This window comes from Panthera tigris, chromosome F2 (assembly GCF_018350195.1).
Source record: "Panthera tigris isolate Pti1 chromosome F2, P.tigris_Pti1_mat1.1, whole genome shotgun sequence".
Classification (NCBI taxonomy): Eukaryota; Metazoa; Chordata; class Mammalia; order Carnivora; family Felidae; genus Panthera; species Panthera tigris.
Window position 1 is genome coordinate 74956364 of NC_056676.1, and position 12506 is coordinate 74968869.

The window sequence follows — 12506 nt, forward strand, 5'->3', positions numbered from 1 at the left end:
CCCACAGCACCCGGGGTCTGCCGGCTCGGGACTCTGCCCTGTCCTGTGCCGACTTCTCAAGCCGTTCCAAACCTTGGTCTCCCAAACACCTTACAACGGGGAGAAGCTGTGTGTTGCATATTTTCTATATGCCCCGTTGGGGGCTTTTACCGGATGTTCAACAGACATCCCTCGACTCTTAACTTTTCTCACCAGCAGCCAATGAGGGGAGAGGGGCGGGAGCAAATTACATTGGCCTTGGGTGGGCGGGGGCGGGTCCCAGCGCTGCCCTGCGAAGCCTCACTGGGAGACACTGGCCGTACCTAACTGCTCTGTGTTGCAGACGTCATTCTGAAAGTGGAGGAGGTCAGATCTGACCAAAGGCTCTCTTAAATGGGGACTCACGAGGGGCGCCTGGGTGGCTCAGTCGGTTAAGCGTCCGACTTCGGCTCAGGTCATGATCTCACGGTTCGTGAGCTCGAGCCCCATGTCGGGCTCTGTGCTGACAGCTCGGAGCCCGGAGCCTGCTTCAGATTCAGTGTCTCCCTCTCTCTCTGCCCCTCCCCCACTCGTGCTCTGTCTCCGTCTCAAAAATAAATAAACATTAAAAAAAAAAAATTTTAATGGGGACTCACGAACCCCCTGCAACTGCCCTGAGGTTGCGTGTGTGTGGCTTCCTGGGGGTAGAAGGTCTGTGGCTTTCATCGGAACCCCCAAAGGGCTCAGTGGCCCTGCCACACACTGCCGTTCTCGGACCGTGTGTCCAGAACACTGGCCTCCACCATTTGTAGAACCATAATCGTAAGTATAATTTGCAAGGTAATGATATAAGTAATGTGTAGTTATACATGCAATTGTCATTTGGCCCATCGTAAGCCGTTGACAATGGATTGGCATCCCTTGGGATATTTTATGGCTAAAATCTGATCATTTTTTGGTGTCGCCTGTAGCCTCTCCCAGGACAGCTGTTGACGGGGCATATGCCATTTTGGCGGATGTTTTGACCATGAGTGTATGTGCTGCGTACAAATAAATGTGTTCTGAACCTTTTAATCTTACGGATACATGTTTTACAAATGGGTTTCCAAGGAACAGAGATCATTCTTGCTTTTTTTTTTCAAATTTAACGATAATAATGATAATAATAAGGCCTGTGCCCTTTTCTGAGCCGGGTGCCCTCAAGTCCCTCCCTCTTCGACAGCTGGGATCTGGTGGGAGTTCTGGGGTTCACACAAGCCTCATGTTCCGCTCCCCCCGAGCCCATGCTTCCTGAGGGCAGAATAAACACTGTTCGGATGAACGGAACAGGGAACAGAGAGCGTGCGCACGGCATCCTTTGTGGCTCTCTGCTTAGCGGCCGGTACCCAGGAAGCGGGGGCGGGAGTAAGTGCACCTGAACGCCGTCCCCCCCCCGCACACATTCGGGGCTGGACAGGCTGGAGGACGCTCAGTTGTAGACACTCACCCCCCGTCAGCCTGGACTCAAACCATACGATTTCAACCACATGAAGAGTTCCAGCACACATTCCGTGTTAGAGCTCTGAAAACACCGTACCGACAGAGACGGGCAGCTTGCCGTGTGGACACATCATGGACGAGCCGCTTGCCATGTGGACCCATCATGAAAAGAGGGTACCCTGAGGCCTGCAGCCACCTGGGTCCCTCCACGTGATCAGCCCCAATTTGAGAAATGACTTTTTGTATCTTCTCGTTGTGTTCACGTGTTCTTCTGATTTCATTTAGTTGTCTGTGTTCTCCTGAACCTCGCTGAACTTCTCTCTCTTTTTTTTTTTTTAAGTTTATTTATTTTGAAAGAGAGAGGCGGACAGAGAGGGAGACAGAGAACCCCAAGCAGGCCCCGCGCTGTCAGGGCAGAGCCTGACGCGGGGCTCAAACCCACGAACCGTGAGATCATGACCTGGACTGAAATCAGGAGTCTGACGCTTCACCGACCGGGCCACCCAGGCGCCCCTCACTGAACTCCTCTGAGACGATTATTCTGAGTTCACTGTCAAGCATTTAATGAGTCTCTGTTCCTTGAAGGTCTGTTGCCGGGGCTTCGTCAGTGCCTTGGATGGCGTCACGTTCGCCCGATTCTTCAGGACCCTCATGGCCTCTGGCTGCTGTGTGTACGTCTGGAAGGGCAGAGCCCTTCCATTCTTCCCAGACCGTCTTCTCCCGCCTGGTGCCTGGACCGACGGGGTTGGGAGAGAGCTGGGGTGCAGGGCTGCGGCCGTGTCCGCGGAGAGGTCCTGTCAGTAGGCCTGTTACTGGGGGACGGGCAGGCATGGCTCCCGCTGGGTCCCTGGGCTGAGGAGACCCCGGGTGAGCAGGGCTGGAGCCGGGCCCAGTCAGGTCCACGGGTGCCGGGCCCGTTACCGGGGACACTGACTGGCGTGGGTCCTCCCAGGTCCCTTGGCAGATGGGACTGACGGGAGGGCCACGGAGAAGGGGGGCCAGAGCTGAGTCCACGGGGCACGGGGCCGCTTTGGGTCTGCAGCTGGGGCCACGCCACGGTCAGGGGCCTGCACCGAGGCACCGGCCTGCCTTCCCAGGGCAGCCGTCCCGGCCTCGGGCTCCGCCGGGGTTTCACAACCCCCTGCCCGGGCCCCAAGGCTCCCACAGAGGCACTTGGTCCGTGGCTGGCTGCCGCATCAGCGTTTCTGTGGCGGGGGGAGGCCTGAGAACCTCTCAGCTCTGCCCCCTACATCCACACCTTCCCAAGAAACGGCTCTCGTGCCAGGATGGCGATGTGGGGTCTGCTCTGCGCGGTGCCTGTGTCCACTGCCGGCAGGTTTATCGCCATTTGACCCTGCCCCCACCCCGAGAGCTCCCCACCACAGAGACTTACCAAGGAAGGCCAGGCGTGTGCACGAGGAAGGACTGAGGGAGCAAGTAACTTTAGGTTTGCAAATATCCCAAGAAAAGCTGTTTGCCACAAAGAAAGGAGACACTTCAGGACCTCCTCCAAGGTCACGGGTGGGCCGGGACCAGACTCCCAGCTCTGCAGTGTCCAAGGCTCAGGGCTTCTTCCTTCCACGGGCCGTCGGGTCTCCCAGCACTGGGGGCGGCCGGTGTCTGAATCACAGCGGAGAGGACTGAGCTGACAGCACCCTGTCTTCTCTGCTCTCTTCTCACAGATTCACGGGTGGCTGCCCCCCTCAGGTTCCCCCCACCCCAGGTGGGAGAGGCTTGTCCTACAGCAAGGGATATGCAAGGACCCAGGCGTCTCCCCCGCCCCCTTCCAACAGGAGGTCTGATGATAGGTCAGAGGCGGTAAAGGCTAGGCTGCTGTCAGGGCACAGAGCAAGAGGGGACAGGCCTTTCCCAGGAGTGCAGCGGGGACCTCAGCCCCCCTAGGATGTCCCCTCGGCGTTTCACAGGCTCACTTGTCCTGTATAATTGGAGCAGTCTCTTTCCCTCTCTGGGCCTCAGTCTGCTCATCTATAGAATGGGGCTGCTGGCCTGTCCTCCCCTCCAGTCCCTTCGGCTTTGGAACCCTGGGCCCTGCGCGCAGTCTCTGCTCTGCATCGCTGTCCCTCTTGATCCCTGCAAACCGGGGAGTCTCCCCTGGACTCCCCCAGCCTCTGGGGCTCCTCTGGTCCAAGCCCACCCTCCAGCTCCGCTGACACCATGCCTGCAACACGGTGATTGCGGAATGAAGACGATGACAGCCATCGTTAAGGACCGTGGTAGTTAGCCCTGGTCGGATGCTTGTGTGGGCCAGGAAAAGGGTATGGAAGCCTCCCCGCGGCTGGATGAGGAGCGTCCCACCACGATAACCACTTCAGAGATGAAGAACTCGGGCTCGGGGACAACACGTGACGCACCCGCCAGTACCCGGTGAACCCGTGACTCCAACCCAGGACTGTGACCTCAGACCCTGCAGAAAACATACCCACACTTCCTCTTCACAGAGGGCCAGCTGAGAGGTTTTCAGAGGCCCCCCAGACCAGACTACTACAGTCACCACGCTGGGACCCGCGAGCGACAGAAGCCAGGTGGTCTCGCTTCCCGCCACGGCCTACAGGACCCGTGTTTCAAGGCCAATTCCCGTCCAGGTATCTGGGTAGGTGCTTGGGACCTAAGCGCCCGTCACAGGGGGCTGTACCCCTAGTGCTGTCTTATTAGCCTCTCCTGGTCCACCAAGAGCCCCCTGGGGGCGAGGCTGCTGCAGGGACGGGGCTCCGTCACCTACGGGTCTGGTCCTGGGACAGTCAGAAGAGACGCGCTGAACGGCAGGACCAAGGCCGCACGCAGGCAGGGGGAGGCAGCAGGCGCCACAGGCGACTCTGGCCTGACACGTCCTTCTTCTGTCTACACAGACCTTCTTTCTCCCTTTTGTCTGCTTTGTGATAGTTAATATACCAAAACCGTCACTGCCTTCTTAGCCTGCAGGAAGTGTAACAACCGTTATATACCACAAACCACCCAAGCCTTAAATTGCAGCAGGAGCAGTGACAGTGATAGATTAGAATTTTTTAAATCAAACGCCAACGTGGCCCCGTCATGGCTAAGAGAAGGGCCGAGCTGACTTGAAAATAATTTACTTAGCAAATTTTGTGATGCATGGTAAATTAAGCCCCCCTCCAGCATGCTGTTTTATGTCTCCAGCCAAGTATCCGTCTGCTTAATTGATTCCCAAAGATTTCCTCCTCTGCCTTAAAACTATCATCACGGGGGGAGACGAACGGGCGAGGCCGGGTTCCATCCAAGGACGAGATGGGACAGTTCACTTTGAAATTTTAGAAGGGGTGGGGGAGACGGATTTGTCTTCAAAGAGTTTTTTGTTTTTTTTTTTTTCTCCCCTCCAGCCTTGAAACATGGGAGCTGAAGAACAAGGGGAAAATCATCAGTGACAACGGCTAATGAGTTTTAAATCCTTATTACAAGAAAAATTAATTTGCTAAATTAGCCCTGTAGACACCGGTTAGAAAATGAGTCACCATCTCCTCAAAACTGTGACACTCAGAGCAGGTAAGGTGGGTCAAACTTGCCGTGGCCCGGCCACGTTGTGCGGCCACATCGGGAGGCCACGCCTCGTCACCGAGCACGGTCTCCAGGGGCCAGAGCCGTCCTTCCACTCCAAACACTGTGGTAAGCACAGCACAAAAGTCATCCCCGTGAATCTCGCTACCCCTGGGGCTGTTTTCTACATTCCCCGAGGCATCTGCGTCCACGGGATGGGCCGGAACACCCGCGCCTCACAGCGCTGTGCTGTGCTAAGTGGACTGGAGGCATGTCTGGTCCTGTCCCAGGAAGCTCTTCACACCCTGCGGCCATCCCTCTCTAGCCCCGCTAGCGCCACGGCGAGGGGACATAACTTTCCCAAGTTACACAAGCTCTAAGCAGTGGAGTCAGGCCCAGGTATGTCTTGCCTGGACTTCTGCTGCTCGTTCGAAAGCCTGGCCCTACGGTGACATATGGCAGCCTGGGGGGCGGGTCCCCACCCCAGAGGGAGAGCCCGCCCAGATGCTGGCTGGCGTCAGGGCTTCTGGAGGACAAGACCGGCTGAAGGGGCGCCCGGGGAGGGGCACAGAGCCAGGGGTCTTCGAGAGCCAGGCCAGCCAAACATCATAGGCCCCCCTTGGCTGGTCCCCATCGCGACTCTGTGTCTGACCTGGGGGGGCCCTGGGGCTCTTGTCTTCTGCCGGCTCCAGCTCAGACCTGCTGTTGCCTCCTAGCTACCTGGTTCCTGGGCTCCATGGAGGGGCTCTTGCTCTCTTGCCTCTAAGTCTCCTCCCCACTGCTGCCCGAATTTGACCTTGACCCCCACACCGTGTCCTTGCTCTGCCTGCCTGGTGTCAGGGCTGGAAGGTAGCAGGAGAGGCGGCAGATGGCTGAGAGTAGCTGATGGAATGGGATACTCCCACTGGATTCAAGTCCCACAGCACTTTCTGCCCTCAAATGTCACCCAAGGTGGGTTCCTTACTGAGCCTCTGTTTTCTCAGCTGTAAAAGGGACAGAAGAGTTGGCCGAGGGTACTTTGGTTATCAGCGCGGATCTTGCTGGGGCTCCAATTCTGGCTCTGCTACTTCTGTGTGACCTTCAGCCAGTTTCTTAACCGCTCGGTGCTAATATTCCCCATCAGTAAAACTCTAACGACAGCACCATTCTCGCCTTGCTGTGAGAATTCGTAACATCCACAAGGCTGGCACAGAGCGAGCACTCAAGGGCCGGCAGTTCAATCTTACGAAGACACAGGTGGATGGAGAGACCGAATACAGCGACGGAGGGCAGAGGGCCTAGTGCGGTACCTGGCACGCAGTAGGTCCCTGTCACGCACAGTAAAACAGGAAGGCAGGAGCCCAGTCTCCCAAGCACAAGTTGTCACTTCCCTTGGCCCAAAATACAATGTGGGTCAAGAAGGATCCAAGGAAACAGCCAAGGGGGAATAATCAGAACGAAGGAACCCATCACTTGGGCATACCACTCAGACGCACCCCACGCTCAGCACTAGCTCCCTAGGAAAGGCCTCTAGAGATCCGGCCGCCTGCCCTGCCCCACCAAGCAGCCACAGTGGGGTGTCACCCACTGTCTGCCTTGGCACGATTCGGTGGGGGGTGGGAGGGAAGCAAAAATAAACCGTCCGCTGCCCAACATCTGCAATGAGCAAAGCCTCCCCGGGAACAGCCCTGCAAGGGGAGAGCCAAGGGCTGGACGATTTCAGGACCGCGGCCAAGGGAAACGGTCTGTGGGTACAAAATACGGTGTGGATGCACTAAACAGCAAAACTCTTCCCTTCCTTCTCCCCACCCATCCTTTTCTCTCCCCACCCCCTTCCTTCCAGGCCTAGCAAGGTCCTAACCTCACTCAGGGGTCCCTGCCTCCGTCCTCTGGAGTCATCTCAACCAGCCAGATGCCACAGGCTCCCAAAGTTCCAGCTGCACCACAGCGTGGGACAGGTGGGACACAGAGCAGGGCTCGGATGAGCCAGTCCACACCGGCTCCGGGTCTCCATGACTTCCCGTCTCCAGGGTGAGCCTCCACCCTGCCTGGCCCCGGGCTCGGTGGAGGTGACAGCCATGTCTTCCACGGCCCCCCTTTGGGCTCTGCTTCTGCAGATGCTTCCGCTTGGGCTTCCTGTCACCTGCTCACTCTTCCACCCTCTGACCCAGGGCTAAGTCCTTGAGGCCTGGGGCACGTCACTGCTGAGCCGTGTTCCCAGCTCACAGCCCAGTGCCCGGCCACTGGAGGTAGCTGATTGGCCTGGGCGGACTCAGTGTGTGACTGAATGCATGCCAGGCACCGTGACAGGCCCAGGAGAGGGGAGACAGCGGACACCAGGCTTCTGCAACTGGACTACACGTGAACCTCAGCTCCACTCATAGGCGGGGACATGAGGCGACCCTGTCCAGCTGCTATGGGATTCTCCTAGGAACCCACCGTGAACAATGGGAAATAAGTATTGGCCGTGTTCCTACTACGCGCAATTACGGCAACGCGATCACGGTAAATCCTTGAAACAAACCAGGCAAATGGGGCGAATGATTTATCCCGTTTTACGGGTGATGACACAATACTCTTAAAGGTTAACCAACATCACAACAAATCCTCAGTGTGGAAATCGGACTGAAACCAAAGCCTGTCTCCCTGCCCAGGCACAAGGCCCTCATGACACTAAACCATTTGTCTGTCGAATCTGTATTTAGCCCAAGGGTGCTCCAGACGACCCAGCAGGCACCCAGGGCACTCACGCTGAACACCAGCCAGGGTAGGTATCTCTTCATGGGGAGTTTGCAAATTACAACAAGATTTTTTCATGATGATGCAAAGAAGGCCCATGCTGGACGTGCATCTCAGAAAGAGTCAGATCCAACTTTCGAGGGGACCAGCATGCAGGACTGGCCCCGCCCTGAAGTCACCCAGACTCTAGCTCTGTGGACAGCTATGCGGGCAGTTAAGTGCCCCTAAATGGCTGGGCACCTGTTCCTCAGCATCCCATGTCCCTGTCAGTTCTGGTCCAAGCAAGGGCAGGTTCCCCCCTGTGGCCTCACTCGGAGCACTGAGCACATTCAGTGAGTCTTTTCCTGTTGTGTGTTCACGTCCCATCTCTCCCACTAGACGGTACAGTCTGGGGGACGCTGAGGTCTGGTCCCCCGTGCCTAGCGATACAAATCGTAACCGATACGTGCAGAGTATGGGCCAGCTACTCTGTGAGTGTCTCCCAGGGCTCTGCCCACTCAATCCTCTCAGCAATCTTAGCAGTTAGCGATTATCCTGAGCCCCATTTCAAAGAGGAGTAAACTAAAACTCAGCCAGGCACAGAAACGTGTCAAGGTCACTCAAGTAGGAAGGGATGATGCTGGGCTTGAGCCCGGGAACTCTGCCTCCAATCTGGATGCTCCAGCATCTCAACATAGCCCACCCTGATGTCCGGACATCACCCTTTCTGGAGTACCGCTCTGCCCTCCACACCCTGGGGCTACCCACAGCTGCCATGGCCCCGTGGTTCACTGAATAAAATCGATATCCATCCTGTCTCATCATCCCTGGTTCTTCTAGGTTCTGGCTTCTGGTTGATCTTTCTGCTTTTCTCCTTAGAGCCACCCATCAGCCAGATGGACTGCCCAAGGGTCACTGGCCCTCCCCCATGCTGTCCCATCCCGGGCACGACTCAGTGCTACCTTTCTACCGTCATCCATCCCTCTATCTAGCTTGCAAGGCTCTGATCACAGGCCGCCTCCATTGGGAACTTTCCCCAACTCATCCCGACCGGGGAGTGTCCTTCCTTCCCTGAACTCCCTTCCTTGCTTAGGGCAAGAGGCCACCTGCCTCCTGGTCTTCGAGCAGCAGCTTTATACCTCCCTCAAGAGGCGCCTTCGGGCCTTGCCGGGGTGGGATGACCCACGGAGGGCCCAGTGCGCGGGGCGGTGAACTCCGCCGTCTTCAACCAGAGCAACTACCGCTTTGTGTCGGTGCATCCGTTTATACACGCCGAAGACTTCATTTGAAGGGTTCTCAGAGGAAACACATGCTGACCTCTGTGAACTGGAGGGTGGGTGATGACGTCGAGAGACCCAGGACGGGGCAGGCCGCCGGAGGACTCACCCCGATGCCCCTACCATGCTGTGCACAGGGCAGAGGCTCAAGAAGGGATTTATCACGGCTCCCGGCCTGCACCTCCAAGAGCAGCGTGCCATGACGCCTTCGGTCCGTTGGTCGCCCCTCCAGAGCATAAGGTGGAAAGGAGGGGCGGGCAGCGTCTCAGAGGCAGCAAACCAAGGGCCAGGCCCCGGGAAATAAAAGGCAAGACCGTTCACCTCCAGCCGTGGCCCCAAAGCAAACTTAAAAATGTTTTAGAGGGAGGGGGGGCACCCTCATCTATGAGCTGAGGGCTCTGGACCTCGGATGGGGTGGTTCCGGGTGGGGCCCAAACCTAAGACTCTGATTCACAAGAGGGGGAGACACAGACCATCCACGCTAATGGAGACACTGGAGTGCTCAGGCCGAGAATGTTTTTATTCTACCCACCACATCTCATAGAACGGGAGGTGAATAGTAAAAAGTGCATTTTTTTTTTTAAAAAAAGTAGGATTCTAAGACGTAAGCTAAGACCCCGCCTGTCGCGGGAACAAGAGGTCCTCAACCGTGGTTCCCGCAAGCGGTAACAAGTGCCCTCGACACTTGGGGACGTGGGGGAGTAGGACCTTGCGGATAAAGCCAGGAGCCCCTCCCCTCTTTTCCCCGGGAGGGGATTCCAAACCAGAAGGTCACTTTCTCCGTGCCGGCTGGCTCCCTCCCATCATTCAGGCCACAGAGCAGTCCCAGAGGAAGGCTGGGCACCTGCACGGGGTCAGGGAGTTGGGGGTGTGATTCGGGGCAGACACTGACGGGCACCGGGTCCCTGCATGAATCCCGAAGCAAAGGGGCGATGCGGCGTGGGCTGTGTGGAAAGTCGATGCCTAGTCTTTCCGGAAGCAGAGGACGCAGAGGGAGGGGTGTGTGTGTTTGTGCTGGGAACGGGGGGTCCTGTATTGCTGGTGATGCCGGTCGCCTTGCCCCCCCAAAGGGGGACGAGGGGAGCCCCATCTGACCGCCTGGGTGGGGACCGTGGAGGAGAGAGCCACCAAGGGTGCCGTCCCGCGGAGAGCCTGGCAGGCCCGCCCCGTGGCGTCCAGCCGCCGCCGCGTGTCCCCTAGAGCTCCTGGGCCTGCGGCCCCACCGCCTGCTCCTCCACGGGCTGCACGGCCTCCTGCACGTAGACGATGAACTCCGAGGCCTCCCCGCCCTGAGTGTAGACGGTCACCGTCTCGATGCCCTCCACGTCGTCAGATGACACCACGAGGTGGTGCTCCTCAGCCAGCTCCACGGAGGCCTGCTGGAGGGTCTCCTGGATCATGACCGTGTGGTTGGAGCTGGGCTCCTCGTCCGTGACCTGTGTGAGGGCAAGAGAAAGGTCACACGGGTCCTGCTTCTGGGTCGAGCCACGACAACAGAATCACAACTACTGCTGACGGAGCGTCTGGTAGGTTCCGGGAGCTCGACCCACCGCACACGGGGCCCTGCGCTTGCTCCCGTCCCTGCTTTATGGACGAAGAGAGGGAGGCTCCACGCCGCAGAGCGACACGGCCAGAGGCCCCAGCAGCGGCAGGTGGCGGAGCCCGAGCTGACACCCAAAGTCCAGGCTCTTCTCTTGACGCCAAGCTGCCTCCCAGGGGCGCGGGGGTGGCCAAGGGTGTGCGGGTTGGAGGGCAGCGCACAGATTATGTACTGCAACCGTGTCGAGCGTTGGGTGGGCGGCTCCTGGAAATTCAAAGCTGGGCCATTTGGAGCTGAGAAAGGGGCCTAGGTTTATCCCGGGTTTTCTGGCTTTCCACACACTGTGGGAGCCCAGCCCCTGTACTGCAGATCAGTCTCGCACTGGGAAAAAGGAGATGTTCCTGCAAGACTGATTCCCCCCAGATGCAGCCCACCAACACCAATGCCTTAGCTATCTGCGGGACGTGGCCGGTGGAGGGAGCCCCCGCCCCCCGGGGCTGGGCAGGAGAGTCTGTGGGGACATCTGTCAGTGGAGGGCACCTGAATTGTACAGCCAGGCCACTGTCCAGAGCTCCAAGCAGGCGGGTTCCAGACAGAGCCAATTCCGGTAGTGCTGATGCCCAGCGTCCCTGACCCCGCGGGCTCTGGTCTGCTTTAAATAACAACCGTCTTTGATCTCGGGGAGAAAAGTCATCGAAAGAACATGGGGAAGGTTTAGGAGGAGCTGGGAGCCTGAGGCCGCAAAAATAACGGAAGGGTTAGAAGAGAAGGAGGGCATGGGATTGCTCTCTAAGGGAATCAGAGTCCTCAGATGTGTGCAGGGATGTGAGGCAGGGGCTGGGGTCCGAACGGCAAGGCCAAAGGAGTCCCTTGGTCAACACGGCCCTTGGTCCTGCGCTAAGCAGGGCTCGAACGGCTGCTCGCCACGATTAGCTGTGAGGCCACACACCTACCCTACAACCCTCAGTTTTCTCATCTGTGAACGGGGGACTAATGCCCACTTCAGGGGGCTGGAGGAAAGATAAAGGACATTCTACACGCGAAGTGGGTGTTTAACCACACCACGGCCCTTCCGGCACCCGCAGTATTCGTCGGACATGACTTCCGTAAACACCAGCTGCCTGAAAGGTACTGTGGCCTGTCCGTCACTTGTGACTTCCTCCCCTCCTCCAAACCTGTCCTCTTCCCACACCCCACCAGACCACGCTGCGCTCCGTGCGGGCAGGGGCTGCGGAGTCCAGGCACAGCTCTCCCCCAGGGCCAAGCTGGATGATTGGCACACACGAGTACGTATTTGCTGAGTGACGCCCCACCAGGTACCAGAGGCCGTGACAGGCGCGGTGGAAAACTACAGTCCAGCGGGGCAGACGCAGGGGCCGAGGGGCCCGGCAGTGCCTGGGGGGTGGGAGGGGCCGGTGGCCAGGGAACATCTCTGGAGGAGAAGCAGGGAGGGATGCCAGGCAGGGCGGGTAGAAGGAGCAGTGACCCCAGGGACTGACGGGAAAGGCGGGTGCGCTCAGGTGGCCTCCGGGAGCTCCCAGTCATGGCACCTGACTCCTCTCCCAGCTGGTGTCTAGAGAAGCCACCTTCTCCCTGCCCGTCCGTCTGCAACAACCACGACTCCATGCTCCCCTGGGACTGACCCAAGTGGCTTCCAGGGGTCCCCCTCCGGCCCTGTGACAGTACTGTACCCTGTGAGCAGGTAGGGCTGTGTCAACAGGGGGATTAGGTTGCACTTAGAGGAACGGGAAGGCCTTTCTGGGGAGGGCACCACACGAAGCTACGATCAGGAGGAACTGCTAATGTGGACTGGAAGAATTCACCAGAAGCAGAGACCTATCCTGAGTGGAAACTCTTAACACATTTAGCCTGATTTGTTTTTCTACAGTGAATCACGACCTTTTCTTTTTTTTTTTTCTTTTATGTTTGCTTCCATTTCATTTAAATGGGAAAATGTACTGTGCACCCAGACTTTAGAAGCAAATATTGATTTATTTCACACTGAAAGAGAGTGCCTGGCAGAAGGCTGGGGAAAGGAGGGGAAC

General features: G+C 57.8%; 1 protein-coding gene across 4 annotated transcripts in view; it reads right to left on the reverse strand.

Moving 5' to 3' along the window:
- The window catches only part of ZFAT (zinc finger and AT-hook domain containing), a 251245-nt gene that overhangs the window by 50771 nt on the left and 187968 nt on the right, over positions 1–12506 (reverse strand). For 3 of the 4 annotated variants that reach the window (XM_042973108.1, XM_042973116.1, XM_042973118.1), the window contains one exon: positions 9424–10357. The exons of the other annotated variant lie outside the window; for it this stretch is intronic. In XM_042973108.1, coding sequence (XP_042829042.1) covers positions 10118–10357 — 240 coding nt within the window. In that variant the 3' untranslated portion in view covers positions 9424–10117. Of the gene's footprint in view, positions 1–9423; positions 10358–12506 lie in introns of those variants that run through there. 4 annotated transcript variants of the gene reach the window in all.